The 21,742-nt window shown below is 43.7% G+C and overlaps 1 protein-coding gene across 3 annotated transcripts in view; it reads left to right on the top strand.

Annotated features, from left to right (window-relative positions):
• dlgap2a (discs, large (Drosophila) homolog-associated protein 2a) overlaps positions 1-21,742 on the top strand; it is a 54,094-nt gene that overhangs the window by 5,797 nt on the left and 26,555 nt on the right. The window contains exons 2-7 of one of the 3 annotated variants that reach the window (XM_085391339.1): positions 6,048-6,262; positions 14,855-14,923; positions 15,959-16,118; positions 16,757-16,973; positions 18,560-20,460; positions 20,527-21,189. In XM_085391339.1, the coding sequence (XP_085247465.1) occupies positions 6,048-6,262; positions 14,855-14,923; positions 15,959-16,118; positions 16,757-16,973; positions 18,560-20,460; positions 20,527-20,973 (3,009 nt within the window). In that variant the 3' untranslated portion in view covers positions 20,974-21,189. Of the gene's footprint in view, positions 1-6,047; positions 6,263-14,854; positions 14,924-15,958; positions 16,119-16,756; positions 16,974-18,559; positions 21,190-21,742 lie in introns of those variants that run through there. The other 2 variants (XM_085391338.1, XM_085391340.1) reach the window with 2 other exon arrangements.

Here is a 21,742-nt window from a genome sequence, read left to right as displayed (position 1 = left end):
CGTTTTTTTTTTTTATAAAGTTACCATTTAGCTCACAGTTCAGGTTCATAGAGCTGCCAGCACGTCTGCAGATTAGAACCCTCCTGTTAAGCTCTTGGAATCATTCGTTGCCCCTGTGAGCTCTGCTGATGCTCATACAGCAGCTTTAGTGTTTGAATCACTCTGAGAAGTGCTGTTGGTATTCATGAGATTGATTCTGTTACAGCCAAAATGACAAATTTATTCTCTTCATCTTCCCGGGGCATGACTGCTGTCGTTTTGTTACTGAGCACGATTATTTACACTTTTACGACTTTGTCTGAAAATGTAAAGCGGCAGTAAACAAACAAACAACATGAGCTGAGACTGCAGATTTGTGAATGTTGCATGTTTGTGCAAAAGCAGCACGAGACATGAGGAGTCCACGTTGGTGTGTAGTGGGAGGCTGGTGGATGGGATTACCAGTGATTGCACCTTTAAGAGCACTCTAACTCCCATCAACCAATAGGTATCAGCCATCTCTCCATATTTCTGCACAGTGCATTGCTCACTCTTTCTCTCTCTCCCTCTGTCTGCCCCAGCGTATTTCTTTACTTAATACCAGTGACTTATGTCTCTTAGTGGGTGTATAGATAGAGCCGCAGAGTTAATCAATGAAATGCACTGCAGCACTGCAGGAGCATTGGCCGGGGCCTGGCTACCCCCACTACCGGCATGCACACAAACACACAAACACACACATATACACACTGCATTCTCTCTGGCCTCCGACAGAGCCACAGATCAAAGCTGTGAAAGTAAAAGTAGACAAAGTAAAAGTAGACACACAAATGTGCCAGTGTCTGCTTAATCCTGCTACGAGATGCTGGTGAGGCAAGGTTGTTTGCTGCCATTGCTGAAGTGTCGGAGCAGCTTGGGCACGTACCAGGAGTTGTGGTCATAAAAATCTCATTATAGTACGAGAAAAAAATTTTCCCCGAACCGCGTCTCTTATTTTTTGAGCAGAATCCAGTTGATTAAATCAAGTTAAAGTTCCGTTATTGTGAAGAGAAAAGCTAAAATGTAAAATTTCCCACTGTGAATTTTCACAGAGCTCCCACAAATCTTGGCTCGTATTCACATCATTGCATCAGAAGCTTCATCAAAGTTTCCCTGTGGAACATTTTTGGATGCTCACCTCTGAATTCCTCTCTTAGTGGGATCTTTAGGTCAAGGTGAGCAGCGAAGCACTCGTACGATCAGAAACTGACCACTCACTGTTTTTTATCTTCACAGGGAGACACCCTGGAATCTATCCTCTTTATCAGCAAATTTAAATTAAACAAATCTCACCACAGCTTGTGCCTGTCCTCTGGCATTCCGTTCATTAATTAGACGTCTAAAAATATCAAACCCCTCCAAGACTTAATTAACCCATCGACTCCATTTGGTAGATGGTGTCTGTCTGTCTTTGGAGGGGAGATGAATGACTTGTATCGCTGTGTGTTTGAGAGTGTATCCATATGGCTGTGTACATGTCCCAGTTAACTGTGTGTTTTGCATCACAGTAAGCTTCTGTAACTCCTTTCACACACGAGTACATGTTAGTGTTCGAGAGGCATTTTGTGCAGCACATCCAAACACCTCAAGCCTAACACAACTTCCTCAGTGATGTCATCACAAAATGCCACTTTATTGGGTAACCTGGTTCTGAGTCAGCTGGCAGCAGCTCTTTTGGGCTTGTAGACACTGAAGTTCAAAGTGAGCATCAGAATGGGGACAAAAGGAAATTTAAGAGACTTTGAATGTGGTGTGGCTGTTTGTGTCGGTCAGACCGCTGTGAGTCTTTCAGAAACTGCTAATCTCCTTGGACTTTCCCACAAAACATCCCCAGAGTTTACAGGGAATCGTCCAAAAAACAGAAGTTATCCAGTGAGCACTGGGAGCGGCCGTTGCTCAGGAGGTAAAACAGGTCATCTGATTGGACGGTTGTCTGTTCAATCCCTAGCTGCTCCAGTCTCTATGCCAAATATCCTTGGGCAAGACACTAACCCCAAGCTGCTTTCCGATGCATCCATCAGAGCGTGAATGTAAGACAGAAAGCAATTAAGCACAGAAATAAAAGTGCTGATATGAAGCAGACCACTGAGGGGCTAAAAACAGGAAACTGAGGCTGCAGTTCACAGGGGATCAACAAAACTGGACAATAGAAGATTGAGTCTCGATTTCTGCTGCAGCATTCACATGGTAGGGTCAGAACTGTTGTAAGCAACGTAATAGCGGTATCGGTGGTTCAGGCCGATGTAATGGTGTTCAAGATGCATCGTTCAAACACAGCAGCCTACCTGAGTGTCGTCCACGTCCATCCTTTCATGACCACAGCGTAGCGTACCACCCCACGAAGCTCAAACCGTCTCAAACTGGTTCCTGGAACATGACCGTGACTGTACTCACATGGCCTCCACATTCACCAGATCTCCGTCCCCAGAGCCTGGCACAGCTGACTCACATCACGGACGTGTCGTTAGGACATTATGCTTGTATTCAGCTTTTTGCAACAAAGCGTGGATCATGATCGAGGAAATAATTGCTCGATTGTTCAAGATGTTTTGATCTGATGACACTCGCTAGTTTAGCAGTTGTGAGTGTGCGCACGTTAACGCTGCGGGATTAGTGCCGTTTACGTTCCAGAATATAAATATAACATCAGCTTTAATGCCTTTGATGAATTCTTGATGTTTTTCTATTTTTTCCATATAAAACTGATAACTCTTTTATTTGCAGCAAATACCCGTTTGAATAAAATTCACATTTCACTTGCTATTTTTCCTGCTGATGGCATTTGTATCAGGGAGTGATTACAGTCATCTACCTGATGCATTGATGACATTTGCATGTAGCCCATCTCCTCCTGACATTTGCCGCTGTCAGTCAGCTGCCACCCAGTTCATTTTCAGAAACATCTGATTGTTGGAGGAAAACACAAACTTTGTATTTGTGTATGTGTTTCAGTTGTGGTTTGAGGACATGTTAAAACCAGGGCGGCAGAGTTACTATGAAATCAAAGAAAACTGCTCAGCAGTCAGATTGAACAAAATAAAAACTCGAGATCTCCATAAAGATGTGAAAGTGAGTCCAGCTTCCACACAGAATGATGACTGACGGTGTCGTATCATGTAAAAGCATGGCTAGCTAAGCTTGTGACATCACAGAGTGCAGCGAGGTTAATCTAAAAAGCAAAATAGAAAAGCTGGAGTAAGGGGTTTGTGTTTGCAGCTGTGTGTTTGTAAGTGAGGCTAAGGTCCTGACTCAGCTGTTATCAACACAATAACTCAGTTCTGTTGTTTTTTTTAAAGAAAAATGTGTGCAGGAAAGAGAGCGAGTGAGAGAGGGAGTAACAATCATCACTGATTCATTATATCAGTGGGTGAAGTTAGCCCAGCACATTTTAATAAGCTGCACCACTGTCTTCAATACAGAAACCTATTAGAGCCTTTTAATGGCTTTGCTGTGTGCTGTGTAACGGCATGTACCATAATGGAGTCGCTTTTCCTTTGTGGTACGATGATGATTCAGAAACTAATTTTCCTCCATGATGTTGTGTGTTCAGTGTGAACTGTTTGCTCCGTATGCAATAAAGACAGCCAATGAGTGCTCTCGCTCTGAATGGGAAATGGTGATTCTCACGTGGATACTCAATTACCTGGTTTAACAAGTGGATGAAAATTGCAACATATGCAGTGCCCTGCTCGTTTCGATGGCAGGCTTCCACTTCCGATAGCTTACGACAGAGCGAGCAGAGGCAGCTCCTTTTCTCCTCTGGTTTCGAGCTTTTCTTCCAGCGGTAATTATGATCAGCAGCCCAGTCAAATTCACAGCCGACTTTCAGTCGAGGTTTTGAGCAGTTTGTAACCTGGCCAAACTGCAGAAATACTAAAACACCGCACAGCTGTGTGAAGGCGTTAATGTGTGTTGACTCATCGAGAAATCAAGAAAGGATCTGCATAGCTCAATGGGTGGAACAAACTGTGCCAGAGGTCGGGGTTCAGTTCAAGTGTCTATCAAGCGGCATGTTGCTTCATTGACGGAAATATTATAGCGCTGCTTTTATGGCTTCAGGGTTTTAAAACAACTACATTTACATAAAAAGGTGAGACACCGGGGTCAGGATTCTGTTATTCTGTATTGTTAACTTGGTGAAAATATCTCACCGCTATGGCTCGTTCACAGCCGGAAGGAAAGATGAGAATATTCTTACCAATACTCGCCAAACTTTGTTCCAAAAATCAGCAGAAAGTACAAGAAGACGGCAGATTGTGTTTGGGTAGCTGCATACTCAGGAACCTGTTTTTGGTTTGCTATAACAACACACCAGAAGTAACATTTGGACGTTTCTGCAGTGTCCAGTAAAGGTGCAATCATCTGTTGTTCACTGACACAATAATAATAATACATTTTATTCACAGGCACCTTTAAAGACCCTCAAGGTCTTTATGTTGTTAGTACAACAACATAAAAACATAAGGTAAATGAAAAATAAAAACAAGCATGAAAGTACAAAAACTAAACAATGTAAAAGTAGACGAAGACAGAGTCATGATGAAGGATATGCAATTCTGAATAGATGGTTTTAAAGATGCGATTCAAAAGTAGGGAGAGAGTTTGTAGTCCGGAGATCCAGTGGAAGCTAAAGGCTCCTGTGGTAGTCAGGCGAGCAGGTGGAACAGCAGAAGAGAAGCTGAAGAAGAGCGGAGTGTACGAGGGGGCGAGTACGTATGGAGATCAGGTAAATATGGAGGAGCGAGGTTATAATCTCCACTAATCTTCCCTGCATCCACTCCACAGAATTCAGTATGAGAATCCTGATGAAACCAGGAAAACGGTGTGGAAGTTCTTGAGAAGTACACCCGGCTAAGGCCCCACTCCCACAGACCTGTCACACAACTACCAGTAACAAGGGAAAAATGCTTTCCCTGTCCAGCAGTGATTGGCTGGTCCCATAGAGGATCACAGGGTTGCCTGATGTTTGTACAGAGGTCACCCACTTGTCTGCAAACACTTGATGAGCAGAAGTAAAAATATTTAGAGACAAATCAGCATCTTCTGTGCAAACTACAAGCAACCGCAGGTTTTCCACAAAGCTCTTTGCAACCAGTTTCATGTTGCTATTGCCAGCACCCGCTTGTTATCTTATAGTAGTACACACTTTTTCCCTCACCACTGGAGATGCCTCCGCTCAGCCTGTAGGGCGGTGCGTGACTGGGGGTTGTGTTGCAGCGAGTGACACTTTCACTGGTACAGAATGGATTCAGAGAGTCTTCAGACGATGGCTCAGGAGTCTGACGGCATATGCAGGAGTGAAAATCAAGATTTAACAGATTAATTCTGTCGGTGCTACATGCTGAGCTGCAGGGTGCTCGCGGTTTTGTTTTTATCTGTTTCATTATTGTTGTTGTGAAACTGCTGAAAGAAATGTTTAGTTTTTGCAAATCAGTTTTTAGTCTCATGGTAATAAACGTTTGATTTGCATATTTGACTTGGTCATTTAAGAAAAACCTCTGTCCTCTGTTATTGTTTAAAATATTTAATACAGTGAATTCAGTGTTTTAAATGTAATTTTACATAATGAATGCTACTACACCAAGTATCAGGAATACACTTTTTCTAATAAGCAAAGCAGAACTCTGTAAAGCAGGCATCTGTAATGCTGAAGAGAGCCACACTGAGAGGAAAAGGCTGTTAAAGTTGCAGTAATAAATATGTTCTGTCAATACAAATACATAAGAGGTCATCTGCAGTGACAGGTCTGAGGTTTGGTTCAGATTTATGGGCATTTTAAAGTCTGTAAAAAAACAAAGTTAGCAGCTTTGTAGTACAGAGCAATCAGCAGCTAAAGGAGGAAACCGGGAAGTTAGTGAGGAACAAGCGGAGCTAAAAACATCATGAATAATACATTCATGGAGCGGCTCAAACATGCTTCCAAACGCTCACTGTTTTAAAAGCTTTAAAAGATGAAAGCGTATTAATGCTCTGCTCCCAAGTAGCAAAAACAACTATTATGTGTCTTTGTTATTCCCCCTACCCACAAGGTGCCCCAGGATGAGTGGGGGGGTTATCCTGGAGGTGGGAAGGACGATGAGATACCTTGCCGTCGGATGCGGAGCAGCAGCTATGTTAAAGCCATGGGGGACGAGGAGAGCGGCGAGTCAGACTCCAGCCCCAAGATGTCGCCTCAGAAGTCAGTGCGGCCAGACGCCCTGGTCAAGGCCATCATCAGACCCAGGGATCTGCTGGACTCCCAGAGGTATGACGCATGCTAGCTACAAGTTTTAGTAATTAATGTTGTTTGGCTCTTTTTCGGTTTTAGTTTTTCCTTGCAGGGTCGTGTTTAGTGAGTCAGTGTCCCTGTAGTGCTGCACAAAGCAAACATCTATCTGATGTCCTGAATATAAACATGTATGTTTATGCAATCACATATTCTACACATATTATGTTTGCAAATAAGAAAGAAAAACATGATGATACCAGTCAAACTCTAAGTATTGATCCCACTCTGTTCAATGTCTCAACGTCCACCAGTATTTCTCTGGGATCCAACTGTGGAGGTTCATACCGCTGTGGCTGCCAAACATAAAAACGTTGAACAGCTCATATAATTATCATTTAAACTTTCACAAGTTTAGTTTGAGGGTTGATTATAATAGACTTGCATGCTTTCTGTCTGTTTCCTTTGCGTGCCGCAGCTGTTTTCACCCACAGTCTAAAAATCCCTTTATTTCCTCTCACTTTAATTCATTATAGGTCACCAACAACCATTGGTTACGTACTGTAACCCCGGTACAGTCGTACCTTTGTGAGCTGTCTGCTAATAATGAAAACTCAAATTCAAACATAAATAAAAATGTGACTTAAATGCAAAACGGTGTTACTATTTCTGAGGTTATCGGTTTTGTGCCCATTTATGTTTCAGATGGGGTTTGGGTTAGAGGTCTGAAAAGTGAAGTCAGAGTAGGAGTGCCTTATATTTTAGTTCAATTCAGTTCAGTTCAATTTTATTTACACAGCGCGGAATCACAACGACAGTCACCTCAAGGTGCTTTATATTGTAAGGTAGAGTCTACAATAACACATACAGAGAAAAAATCCAACAATCATATGAGCAAGCACTTTGGCGACAGTGGGAAGGAAAAACTCCCTTTTAACAGGAAGAAACCTCCGGCAGAACCAGGCTCAGGGAGGGGCGGGGCCATCTGCTGCGACCGGTTAGGAGATACATCAGTCAAATTAGAGTAAAAATAAGACAACAGCCTCCTTGCAGCTTGGATAAACCACTGTTTGCCCAATGATTACACTTAATTTTTTTTTTTTTTTGTATTTATGACTGATTGAAAGTAGCTGACATTCATATAAAAGTGTAGTTTTTCCAGCTTCTGGAACCTTTATTGCTTCATAAAACCTCTTTAAATGAGTTCATTTTCCTGACATCTGATGTAATTTCAGATCATGAACATGGATCTGTGTTCTTAGGAGCAATTGTTGCCTCACTGTTACCTCTCTCGTGCACAATCCCCCGAGCACCAGTTTTAATATTCCATATTTGACCCACCAGCACGTCGGTGTCAAGCCCCTGATGGCTGAACCTTGTAGTCATCAGAATTCCTTCATGGGTTTTCATATCAGCTGTGAGAACATGTTAGGCGCACTCTTCTGGGACGTGTCCTATTAAATGGTGAGGAAATTGAGGGCTTTTGTTTCGATAACTTGTCGGTGGAGGAAAACACTCATAAGAGGATTACAAGATAAGATGAGCTGAAGACACGCGAAAAACTCACTCAAACAATTACGTTACAGAGAGACGCGAGACGAGTTACTTTGATTATTGCTTTTACAAACCCATCAGATTAGAATAAAATGAGTTACTAAAGCAGGGGTCCCCAACTCCAGGCCTCGAGGGCCGGTGTCCTGCAGGTTTTAGATCTCACCCTGGGTCAACACACCTGAATCAAATGATGAGTTCATTACCAGGCCTCTGGAGAACTTCAAGACATGTTGAGGAGGTCATTTGAATCAGCTGTGTTGGATCAAGGACACATCTAAAAACTGGCCTGGAGTTGGGGACACCTGTACTAAAGAGTGCTGTTTGTGTCCTTAAACGTTTAGTCTTAGGTTGTGTTACCAACAGACTCGAGGTATTTGTCGGTTTTTGTTTGCCTCACCTCGTCCTTCACGAGGTGTTCACCTGAACACAGCTCTGGATAAACATGAGAGGCACCACACGACATCCTTTCTATTACTAAATTGTATATTCTATCCAGTGTTTCCTTTTTTGCATATTTTACTATACTGCCTTTTATGTTTTGAAATTGTGTTTTAACAGTACTCCAGACACTAAATGAAGACATTGTGTTTGGCAGATTCCCGTTTTCAGTCATTTCTAAAAGGTGGCAATAAAAGAAAGTAGATTCACTTTTGCATCTCGCTCAGCGGAGCCATCTTTCTTTTCTCTCTGCAGAATGTGAAAACTGTAATTATAGCTGAGGTTCACAAGTGTATTTTAATAATGTGACAATTTAAAGGGTATCCCAGACCTGCTTTTCCAAAGCACAGTGTTTTTATCTGCCTCTGTTCTCATATATCGAGTGCATTTATCAGCCAAGGTTTGAGTCGAGTGCAGCGGGATCCATTAAAGACCCGCAGCCTCAACTTCAGTCGCAGAAAGCCCGATTTTACTTTCTCATTTTCAGACAGTTCGATGGTTTCTTTCCTTTTATCAAGACTTTGGGGCAAAATGTGCAGACGAGATCAAAGGCAAATACTCTGCGGTAGTTCTGTGATCTACGCCGATGATTGTGATGTGTTTCCAGTAAGACTTTGATTTAAGAGTAAAAACATTTTAGATTTACTTCTAAACCTAACTTTTAATTCACTTGTTTTCTCTCCTGTTAACTAAAATCACTTCGAGTGCTCTTCAGTTCAGGTGACGACAGAAAGAACCTTGGAGGCAAAATTGGGGATAATGTGGAAGGTGGACTAAACTCTGAAGAAGCCACTCAGAGCAGGTGATGCTGCAGGAAAAATGAGGTCTTGTTTGACCACACTTATTTTTAGATCAAACTTACCCAGGTAACAGGATTAATACTGAACTACCCTGGGGCTTGGGGGGCAGGTATGTTAACCAGTGACTGGTGGGTGGGGCTTCTGCACCGGCCCCATTCACCTTTTCATCTTCAGTTTTATCTGCACCTTAAACATGAGGTGGATGAGCACTACTGTCCAGCACCCTGCTAAATAAAGACATAAACCCTGAATAGGAGGAGCCTGTTTATAGAGCTGTAATACTTAACAAAAAATACACCTTTTCTGCTAAATTTATTTGAAATTTGGGCAGAACTACGACCCCTGTGGCTCAGGGTTGATGTTGCCTCTGCTGCATAATGTAAGTATATCCTGTTCAGCTTCTCCTTCGCGCCATGTGTTCCACTTGGGGACGAGCGGGTAGGAAAAATTCATCACAGGGCTGCTGAGACTTCTGCATAAATCACACTGTCTGTCTGCTCAGCTTCGGGTCTGCACAAGCCTAAAAGCAAATAATGACATAAATTGGAGGCATTATGCAAAGATGACCTTGCGTCTGACCTCAGTGTGCAGTGTGGCCGGTGACAGCCCCGTAGTTTGTGGTATGCACTGTCAGAAAGTCACAGTAAGATGCACGACCCACACACACCGATGAGTCCCTCGCTCTTCTACTCTCGCTCTTCAGGCAGGTTTTTAAAAGGCTTTTCCATCACACGGTTTTGTTTTTTTTCCACAGAAGCGTGGAAACGTCCATGGGCAACACCCACGGAATCCATTAATGCACCTCGCCACTATTAACCCGACCGTCGCGAAAACACAGACACACACGCACAGCAGAAGGATTAATTGCGAGCTTTTCTGGCAAAGTGTTTGCGACGTCTCTCTGCAGGATAACAGAACAGGAAGTAGGTCAGCAGATATCCAGAAACCAGCTTCTACTGTTAAATACTTCTCTTTCATGACTACATAATAAGCCAGATATGTGATCCAGAGGATATATACTGACAAATGAAATATTATGGTTGGTGATCAGCGAGGATCATGCTGATATGAGGAGTCTGGCCATGTTAACATCTACCTCAGAAGCTCTTTCTGTGTAATCAGTGAGATATGCAACTTTTGTCACACCTTGCAAAGCTTTCATCACCGTCCGTTTTAAATAGACATAAACAGTGAATGATTTATGAAGATGCAACAGCAGGAAGGGCTATCAGTTGCAGTTATTGTCCTCCAAGGCTCTTCTGAATAATAGCCCTCTCAGCGGTTAGACCGAGTCTGCTGGGCTCCGCTGAAAGAAAAGTATTGACACTCATGGATCAGGCTGTGGGGCCTGACTCCCAGTCCATTGATGGCATTTAGTCTGCGGGAGAAGGTTGGTCGGTGCATTCATTTAAATGCCAGGAACGTCCCCAAAGGTGTCATTACTGAAGAGTACTAATACTCCACTGATCGCGCGCTCTGAGAACATCATAATGTGGCATCCAACAGCTTGGCATTGATTTAGCGCGGCACTAAAAGAGCCTGGTTATATGAGCAGGTGTACATGCGTTATACTGGAAGTGAAGTTGCAGTAGAGAAATGGCAAAGATGTGTGAGGTAACGGAAACATTTTGTCCAGACAGAAAATGCTCCAATCAGCAGTGCGCTTTAATCTTGTGCGAACGGCTCCCTGAGGTAATTCCACAACATCTACGTCAGGTTAAGGTTAGGGCTCCGACCGCTCCGCTTCAAAAGATGGAATTTTAGTTCAAGGTTTATTGTCCTGCTGCATCAGCCTGCCGCCACTAAACCCTGATATTAACCTTTAAAACACGTGACAAATTCAGTTTACTCTTAGTGTGAGCAAACAACGGCAAAACTGCCACAAATACACGAATATTCCGCTTCTTAGTTGATGTATATCAGCAGTCAGTGGTATTTGCATGCTAACGTAATGCTGTGTGTTGTTTTTATTAAATCTGTCTATAGTGAAAATAATTATCGTTAGCTATCCCAACATGTGGGGCGCGTAGCCCCAGCCTTAAACTGTCTCTATATACAGCTTGTTTAATACTGAAACCCTCAGTGAGAAGATTGTAGCCAACGTTTCAGAGATCTCTCTCCTCCAAGCCAACTCGCACTTCACATCCTTGTGAAGAGCACACTGAAATTGCCCGAGTGTGTTACAGTAGCTCTGACCCACTCCTGCAAGCCTGTGTCATTGATTGGACACCAGGCTTGATAACTCGTGACCCCAATTAGTTTTTGATGATGCCATTAACCTCGGGTTATGGCCATAGGTTTTTCAATTACATTAACATACTAATTCCTACACTGTGAATGATTGAATTACGGTTTGAGTACAGAACAATACAATCACAGTGTTTGTTTACGAGTTCACTTTGTTTTTCAAACAAATAAGAACCATAAATATAAACGTGATGAAAGTAAATAAATAAAACTGTTGGATAAAAATGTGTTTTTACATATTTAAGTTTTAATATCTGTCAGATATGATTTGGACGTGGATCAGAATTATTGCCTGAAGGCCAAGAAAAATGCCCAGCAGATTTATTTCCCCGAGTAGACATTACAGCATTTGCTATACTGGTCCACTTGATTGTCTTATCTTATTTGACCTTTATTATTATAATTTATTTTTCAGGTTTTATTTTATTTTTTTCATTTTGAGTTGTTACAATCAGAAAGGACAGGACCGGGGGACAGGGAAGAGAAAGAAAGAGAGGTTAGGAAGACAGTTAACAGAAGGAGAAGAAAAATAGAGGAGAAGAGCGATGGAGAGAGAAAAGATGCCGAAATTCTGATTTCTACTACAACATTTATATGGCATGGTCAGAATCTGTTGTAAAGACCATGAAAGCATGGCTCCATCCTGCCTGGTTTCACTGGTGGAGGTTGCTGGTGGTGTAGTGGCGGATATTTTGATACATGCTTTCAGCAGGATCGCGCACCGAGTCACGAAGCTCAGATCATCTCAGACTGGCTTCTTTGGGTTGTGGTGGTACAGAAGAGTCACACCATGGAAGTGCAGCTGTGTGATGCTGTCGTGCCAACATGGACCAAAATCTCAGAGGAATGTTTCCAGCAACCTGTTGAAGCACGAAGAATTAAAGAAAAAGGGTCCATCATGGTACTAGCAAGGTGTACCTAATAAAGTGGCAGTAAAGCAGTAAATCAGATCAGTCCCCGAACTTCTAAACTGTGCTTTTCATAGACTTTCAAATCTACAGAGATCAGACATCAAAAGACCCCGTAGTACCAGATGCCTGAAACATTTAAAGACCTGAACTATTATTATATATTATTATTATTTTTATTATCCTCTTGAAGTTTTTTCAGGCACAAGAACATGTGAGAAGGTCAGCTTGGAGACACGGATCGACCTGCAGCTTTAATCTAAACACTGTCATGACTGAAAGTTTTGTGTATTATTTGTATATGAAAGAGCGCGCCGAGGTTTATAAATCAGCCCTCAAAGTGTTTTTCTGACTGGCCTATACTCTGCATGCAGCACTGACAAAGATGCTTTTTACACTTGAACACTTTAAGTCAATAATTTGAAAAGAAATTAGACCTGAAGAAGACTTAATTTGGTTGCATAATTAAGCCACCAGGTGATATTTTAAACCAGTGATACTTCTTAATTGTCTGAGCACGTTAATATCTCAAGAGGTGCTTCAAAGTCTGACCACTTTCAGCTTGTGTCACCGTAGCGCTGCACTCCATGTTTGTAAATGATGTCAAAGATGTGAGAGCTCTGAGGCTGTTGTGGTTCAACGGCCTCGTGGGATGGAATTAGATTGGATCTAAGACAGAAGTGGCGCAGGTTGGATTTCCTCTGCACTCGTACCAATTCGATGTCCCTCTGGGGGCGTACAGATTGGCCAAACACAAATTTGACAGCACCAGGTCCCTGAAGCAAATCACGTTAAAGCGAGAACAGCCTGTCGAGTCGTGTCACCTCGCCTCACTCTTCCGGGCTCTCGTGTTTGACGGGGTCGCCTCTTTGTTCGCCTCACCAGTAAAGAATGCATCGCTGCTTCGCTGAGCGGGTGGAGCCGAGAAGTGAAGATAGGTGATTGTTTTAGATGATCATCCGCTCGCCCCACGCCTGCCCGGGCCGCACGCGTCCTGTAAAGCTGACAGCTGCGATGAAATGAATATGAATGGCTGTTTGTGCCGTGGTCAGACCTGCCAAAGATATTTAAAGAAAGTATTAATGATGATGAACTGAATGGCATGTGGCAAACTTCACTATGAGTCATTAGCATAATGAGTCAATCAGTAATCATATGTCACATCTGATAACGGGGTGCGCTGACACGCGTGCACACGCACACGCGCATCTCCACTTGACATCTGTCGCCGCCACCCTGTCTTTAAACGACACTTTGACTTTGATCGCACAAGCTGATCAATCACGCGCATTTACGGCACTTTCCAAAAAAAACTCGCATTTGTTTGGCTCCCGGCTGCTATAATTAATCAGAGTTAACACTGGCAAAGCTTTCGATAATTCTTGATTCAACATACTGTAATTACTCATTTAGATGGCATTGTGTTTGAGCGTTTCTCCCTCAGATCTCAAGGTAAGAGCGGAATTCCAATTCATTGATTCGTGGCTGCGTGGGACGTGTCATGCATAGATATGCTGCTTTTCTGTTTCCAGAGCTTCGTCTCTTCACTTTTGTGCCTCTATTTCTAGTATAACAAAAGCACTGTAGCAAAATGAGCGTTTTTAATCTTCCACGACATAGCGTCTCGTTCTCAACGACCGCAGCCTCCTGGATGCTGGCGCTCATGGCTTAAACAGCATATACGAGAGCTTATCACAGACAGCTGTGAGTCGTCTTGGTTCGGCGATTGCAGGTGCATTAAACTCAATTTTCTGCTGTTCACATTCTCACCTCTTTAAGGTATTTCAGGATTGCTGCTTTCTTGCACCACACTGACAAAACCCTAGAAAACATTTGCAGTAAAGATCTCTGCAGGGCGTTGCTCTTTATCAAACACACCTACGCCCAAGCATGTTTCCCAATTTTTGTCCCCGTTCTTTTAATGTTCCCTTAAATCAAATGATTATTTGAATTTTTGCTCCAGGATGAAATGGTTTCGGCTTAAAATGCACGTTGTTTAACCACTAACAGCACTTTCACTGGCAGCGTAAAAAGCAGGAAGTGTGAGATTCCCATCATCCCCTGTTGTGATATTGGCCAACAATGGAAGTGCATTAGTACCAATCAGAAACATTAGAGGAAATTTGCTGTGGCATGATTTGATAAAGGGCCGACGCATTCTCAAAACAGCCTCCCTTCACTCTGCTGCTGATAATAGACAGCTCTACAAGCAGCGATGGGCGAAGTCATGCACATTTCAAGCATCAGCCGGTGCACTTCTATCTGATCTTGTCAGCTAAAAGCTTTAAAGTTTAAAGTGTTTTTGTCCTCATTTAGCTCAATTAACCAAATGTAATTAGCCACACAGAGAAAGAGAGTGTGATTGATGCTTCACTGTAGCTGTGGTGTTCAGCATTCATCATCAGATCCTTTTTTTTCTTCACCGACTGTGGACCAACTCGTACCGCACTCCTCATGTTGCCATTCGTTGTGTGAACGTGTTACATTGTCTCAACCTGCCAGCTGACTCTAACTGTAGCATCCACCCACTTTCCTCATCACACAAACGCCATGACGGTCATACGGTGTCACCCTAATGTTTGCGGCGCTTTGGTGAGAATTCCCAAGCAAACATTCCGTGATGTCACATCCATCCAACAGCTCCTTGTGGGACCCAGTAACTCTGTTTTCTTCTCTACCCACAGCTCTTACCGCCTGGATAAAATCAACAGTGACATGCGTAACTACATCACCAATTTTGCTGCAGACTTGAGGTGAATACAGGTTCAGCTCCTCCCCTTGCCTCTCTGTTGCTGCCACGTTGCAGCGGTCAGATGTCAGAGCCAGCTGGCTCGCCGCCCTGCTGACATATTCAATATGGACGCCTTACAGAGCAAACACTCAAGACCAGTCAATGAAAGGTCACCTGGGGCAATCTGCTCATACTGCCAAAGCACAAGGCAATGATGCACACAATGCAGATTTGATTTTTCCTGCTGTTCTTTACATCAGCGTGCTTTTAGAGTTTTTTTTTAAATATAGTGCTAAAAATAAGATATGTGGTGCTTGTACCACAACATTTACACTTAATCGCTGGGTGTTTCTACCCCAGCATGTCTTTGAGTGTTCAGAAAGTTGATATTACTTTGCAAATACGCAGGGCCTTGCTACAGCATCACAAGATGGATTGGGAGACTTTTAATCACACTGGCATTTTCATGCTGCCAAACACCAGCGTTTATCTCTATAAAAAGCCCAGAAACTGCTTACTCATCCCGGCCTGTCATTAGAAATAGATCTGGCGAAGGGAACCCAACCTCACTTTGCTATTCCAAAAGCGGCTCACATAGTATTCTTTATTTTACTTAAAGCACATTTCTTCCGAGTCATTTTCTCTTCGGCAGATTCCTAACCAGCCGTGGGTTTCTGAGCACCTCTCCTGCACTGCTGGGGGAGCACGTTTAATTGACCTGGCTGACACTGGGGTGCTCTCCAAAGTGCTTGCTCACTAACTAGCCCCTGATTTGCATTTCCCTCATTTCCAAGCACTGATTGGATGTTTCAGCACGACAAAAATCAAAGTGCCTTTCTAAGGACACGAATGAATGTAGCGGGGGGGAACAGGAAGAGACAGCCTAAGAGCCACGGTGTCATCCAGCCTCCCTCTCAAGCTCAGCCAGCTGTGCTTAGTAATTCTTCATCGTGTTACACAAAATGCTTGTTTATCAGTCAGATTATATTTAATTGATTTGCTTTATGGCTGTAGTCCCACTCCTGTCCTGCTTTTCTTTGTCTCTCTCTCTGTTCAGTCAGAGCTACCACTTGCAAGCCACCAGGGACATGCACCCAAGCATTGCCCTGGATCCCTCCACCAACTACAACTCACCCAAGTTTCGCTCCAGGAATCAGAGCTATATGCGGGCTGTCAGCACCCTCAGTCAGGCTAGCTGTGTTAGCCAAGTGAGCCAGGTGAGTGCGCATCCTTTAGGTTTGCACAGATTTTCCTGGATCCCCGAGGGAGCCAGAGGGGTTGGCTTTAATTTCCAGGAAAATTTAATAAAGTCATTTCATTTAAAATCCCACTTAAAGAGGCCGATTCTCCCAGTTTCATTGTCACGGCACTGAGTATTGTTTTCAAAGCCCAGGCATAATTTTTCTGACATAAATTTAGTCTCAACACTTTACTGCACATTGTTTATCTGGACAAATTAAAGGATTCCAGTGGGACTTGCTGAGATATTCATCTCCTTAGTAAAAGAGAGATATTGATTTGCTTGGAGTCCCAGCATTTCAACTAAACTTCCTCTAATTCCTAATCCCAGTCGAACAAGATGTTTATCTTTGATTCCTGATATTGCCAAATGAGAGTGGAGAGATAACGGTTTAACAGTTTCTGCTGTTTTAAAGGCATTCACATCAAATCCAACAACAAATGTGTCACGAACTCTCTGACAGTGTACGACCTTGACTCCACGAACCTTCTCACAGACTCTGCTTCTTTATGATTTTAAAGTGAGAAAAAGTGGAGGTTTACAGCCAACCGATAAAAATATGTATCCTCACTACCCTCGATCGATGGAGCTTATTTATGGCTTTGTTTCTCTCAGGTCAGTGAAACAGAAATTAATGGCCAGTTTGAGTCTGTGTGCGAGTCTGTGTTCAGCGAGGTGGAATCCCAGGCCATGGACGCTTTGGACCTGCCCGGCTGCTTCCGAACCCGGAGCCACAGCTACCTGCGAGCCATCCAGGCTGGCTACTCCCAAGATGACGACTGCATTCCCCCCATGGCCTCCACCGTCACCTCCACCATCAGGTCCACCACAGGTAACCATGGTTAAACATAAATCTGCACAATATATTAATGGACATGTGACACTAATACGTTTTATTTTAACAAGGATGTGTGGTTATGGATACATAAAGACTATTAGTGCCAACTCATACTGTCAAACAGTTTCAGAATATTTGCATGAATCATTCTTGTATGTGTTCATTTTTACTGAGGCATTTGTAGTGACCAGTTGTGAGCTGTTCGTACTTTGGATACAGTGCTTCATCTGCTCATCCACTGGATGCATCAAAGAGTAAAGCTATGAACCCTATTGAAAATCACAAATGGAAAGTGTCTGAAATAAAAATCAGGTCAGAATAAGGACACCTGCTGCTTTTTCCACTGCATATATTTCTTTGTTGTGCCACATGGTGACAGTGAGCACGCAGCTTTATCGTCTCGCTGGAAACACCACATGAAGTTTTTACTTGAAGCGAGTTTACACGGTGCTGCAAAAGCAGCTTTTCACTCACAGACTGTTTAATTCACACAAGTTATTTTGTCTCAAGCTCACGTTTACGCACAACGAGATGATATTACAGAGCTGCAGACAGTTGTGTCTACACTCGGATCAGCTGACTACAGCGGTAACCGAACTGTCGCACTAGTTAGTCATATGTATCATACGTGCAAATTACTCAGCTGAAACATGCATTTACTTCTGATACTGAGCATTCATTATAACAAATTGTAAGCTGTTGCTGGTTTCAACAATTCCCTGATTGCTGGATTCACAGAGGAAAGGATACGTCCTTGTACAGATGAAGAATGTGGGAAGAACAGAAGAGAAACGGCTCGGACAAGAAGTCCAAGTGGATTCCACCTCCTCCCGCAGTAGATTCATGATCCAACTATATGGGCTATAATAGGGAGAGTTAGAGGTGTGGACATCTGGAGATGTGCTTATGATCAATTCTTCATACCTATAAATGTTTGCTTACACTGCTTTCTCAGTAAACTCAAAGATCTCTTAAGAGTTTGGTGCAATGCATTTTGCCCCAGTTTTGGAAATGGGGCAACTCGATTTAGTCAGTCAAACTGGACTTGACATTTTCAATAGGGTTCATACTGTACTTCCTGATTGATGAGAAAAGCTTTGGAATATTTGCTCATCTTTGCCTCTTTTCACTGCACAAAGTTCACATTTCCTTACCTCAAACGGAAGTCGAAGAGCACGCAAGGACTGTTCGCACACCTCGCTGATTAGACGAAATTGTCCATTCTCTATGATGTGTTCCAGGAGCTAGGAGTTTCAGCTTTGTGCATTGAAAAGATGTGAAGAATGCATGCTAGAAATTAAGGATGAGAAGGCAGTGTAAACCATCAGCATAAATGAGTCAAAATGGGAGTGCTGTCTAAATGCTAATATGACATATTGTTGCTATACATCTGTGGGAGTCACACGAGGAGATTGGCACAATAATCACTGCTGTACATTTCAGCTATTATCTTATTTTGACTCATGGCATTCAGTGCATGACTTGATGTTACTGCATTGTGACAATAAAAAGCACATTCTCTCCAGCTGCTCACACCTTTGGCCATATTACAGATATATATATCTACATTTGTCTTCCAGACAGAAATTATGTGCAGGAAGACTCTTGTTTACCTGACCAGGACAGAATACATGAGGATTTGGCAGACACAGTCCCTCTGACTCATGATGATCTAGGCTGCCCCATCAGAAGAGACAGGCTTTACCACCAAGACAACACGGGGGCTACAGCCAAACCCTTGTCTGGACCACCTGTTTCTCCGAGCCTCTTCAGATCCACTGGAGCTAGTGCTCCAGAACGGCCATCACCAAAGGCCATCCAGGCCAGTATCAAAGAGTCGGCTACACTGGCTGCCGCTATCAGCATGCAGTGGAAGGAAGAGGTCTCGGCCATGCGCCGAGAGCTAGCTGAACTCAGGAGGGACCTCTGTAAAGAACTTCGTGCTTTCAACAGTAATTTCAACACTTTCACGCAGCATTATAACACATGGTCTCCCCAGGGAGGCAACATGGCCGCTGGAGCTGGGGCAGGCTTGGGTGCAGGAGCTGGACCTAGTACAGGGACAGGAACAAGGGCATGGCCTGGAGCGGGATCGGGGCCTGGACCCGGGCCCGGGGCAGGAAGATTTGGAACCTCCACTGCAGATAGAGGCGCTGGGGGGGCTAGAGAGAAAAAGCCCCAAATATCCAAGGTATCGGTGGGGACCCAGGCCCGCAGCAAAGTCTTGGTCAGGCAGAGCACTGCAGATGCAGCTGTTAATTGTCCAGAAGAAAAAGACGAAAAGAAAGGGGCCCGCCGAGGCCTGCCAAAACAGCTCTCGATGGACCCGAGCATTCTTGCCTCTCCACAGTCAATGTACGTAGAAAGTGCCATACCACTTTCTTTGGATCCAATACTTCCTGTCTCTGTTCGAGCAGTCAAGCCAGAGACACTTGATGTTACTGCTGTGCTCACCAGAGCTGAATCGGAGCTTGCAGTCGACGGTGCAGTTCTAAGCTCCTCTGACATGGCCACTAATGAGCCAACACTCACCACCCACGGTACAGCGCCACTTTCTTTAGAAACAGCCCCTGAGAGTCCTCAGGGTTCATCAACACCTGAACAGGAAATGGTAATCACTCCACAACAAACAGATGTAGGTCCACGTAATAATTCCCTACCCCAATCTGAACCATCTTTCACAGATAACACAAACCCCCCAGACTCCAAGCAAATTCACAAGGATACGATACAGCTGCCATACCCAGTCCCTGTAGTTACAGTGTCACCACCAGATGAACAGGATTATGACATCATGTCAGATTCAGAGTCTCCAGATGTTGTCACTGTGGACAAACCAGATTCAGGCCCTCAAGATCCTACTGCTGCGTCCTCAACATATTCAGCACTGGAAAATACAGATTCCTCAGACCCAACACAAGAAGAACTTCAACCATCAGAATCGCCCGTATCCATTAGTCAAGGCTCAACCTCAGTCTGTGATGCACCAACTCCTCAGTTTGATCCTGTTACACTGTCTGATTTGGATAGCGGCATAACATGTCCTTCTATTGTTGTGTCAGAGTATCTTGACTCGGACGATCCTGCGAGTCCACCCGGCAGTGTCACAGATCCAGATCCCATTATCACCTTTCCCGATCATCCTTCCGACCTCCCTGATGAGGAGAAAACATCCGTCTCAACTTTTGCTTCCAGCTCTGTAGAAACTCCACCAAACCCTGAATCTCAAGAGTCTCAAGACTCAGACTGGCCACCTCTTCCAGAACCACTGGACACCACCACTATATATCACGCTGATCTGGTCCATTTTGACTTGGTCATGCTGACTTCCCTGGATCAAGATGATCTGGACTCAGTGTTTATGGATCCTGAACCAGAGCCTTTTGACATTAGTGTTGACTCTTTATCAAATGTAGAGGATTTAGACCCACCCATGTACCAGTCAGACAGTTCAAGTTCACCTCTACCATCTGTTGACCCTGCTGCAATGGGCCCTTTGGATCCTTCAGAATCAACAGAGTTTGTCTGTTTGGACCCAGCTACGGAGTATCACATGTCTCAGGACGTAGCCTCGGGATTACATGACATCCTACCACAGGTCACTGTCACAATATCCCCTCCTAGTTCGGTATCTCCTGATACATCACTGGAACTAGACTTTGGACCCACAAGTCCAGCCTCAGAACCTGTTCTATCATCAGGCCCAGATCTCCAAGAGATAACCTCAGAGGACCTGCTATCCATGGAGTCAGATGATGTTACAGCAGAGATACTGGAGTGTGTGGCTGTATCCCATATGACTGTGGGACCTGTGGAGGAGGATGTCCCAGGCAGTCCAGAAGCAGCTTCATCTGAGCAGGCCTTTTTGTGGTACAGGTGGCAGAAGAGGGGCCACAGGCGAGACTCGATGTACAGGAGTGCGAGTGTAGAACTGTGGAGTGGCAGATACGAGTACAACAGCGCAGAAATCACATATGTGTCTCTCACTCTGTGAGCTCATACCTCATTCTCAGCAGGCGAAATGTAGCTGAAAATTATATTTATAGCTTTTGGTTTGTAGCTGCCAGTGCACTTACAGCGACGTGCGCATCGAAATGTCATGGGATTGTTGGCATTCAAGCAAGAACTTCCTTCTACATCGTCCATGGAAAAAGACTGCATTGGTAGCAGCAAAACTGCATTTCATGGACTGCAACACAGTGCGAGAATGTCATAAACTCCTGCAGTGATAAATGCACTGAACAATAATGTTTCATAAACATTCACTGATAGCAGTACGAAGCTCTCTGAAGCAGTTGTCATCTCTGATGTGAATCATCTCCCAGGAAAGGACTCCTCATCCTCAGAGTGCTGGTTCAAATCAATGGATGATCCTGCATAACAAATGCTGTACACATTTATTTTAAGAGACTCTTTTAAGAGCTCACTAATAGACTGTAGAAACAGTCCAGAGTGTACAAGGTCACAGCCGTCTTTGCAATGATTATGGCAACTTTCCTTTTTTTGACCTATTTTGAGCTCTACTTGCATTGTCACTCTAAAGTGGGGTGAAGTAAATATTGGCAGTTATCATATAACTATATAAAGAGATACTGTTTACTATGTGAGCTGTTGGATGGACGGGTTTAAAGAGAGAAGAACATGAGAAATGATGTTTGCACAATGCTGAGTGGAACTGGGATCCTCTACTGTTACAGCTGTTTGCAAAAGTTTGAGCAAATTGTTTATTCTGTTGATATTTTACAGTGAATGCAACCTCAGCG

This window comes from Rhamphochromis longiceps, linkage group LG19, assembly GCF_057381845.1.
Source record: "Rhamphochromis longiceps isolate RC_006_pf linkage group LG19, R_longiceps_female_GT1.1, whole genome shotgun sequence".
Lineage (NCBI taxonomy): Eukaryota > Metazoa > Chordata > Actinopteri > Cichliformes > Cichlidae > Rhamphochromis > Rhamphochromis longiceps.
This window is presented reverse-complemented; position numbering and strand designations above follow the sequence as displayed.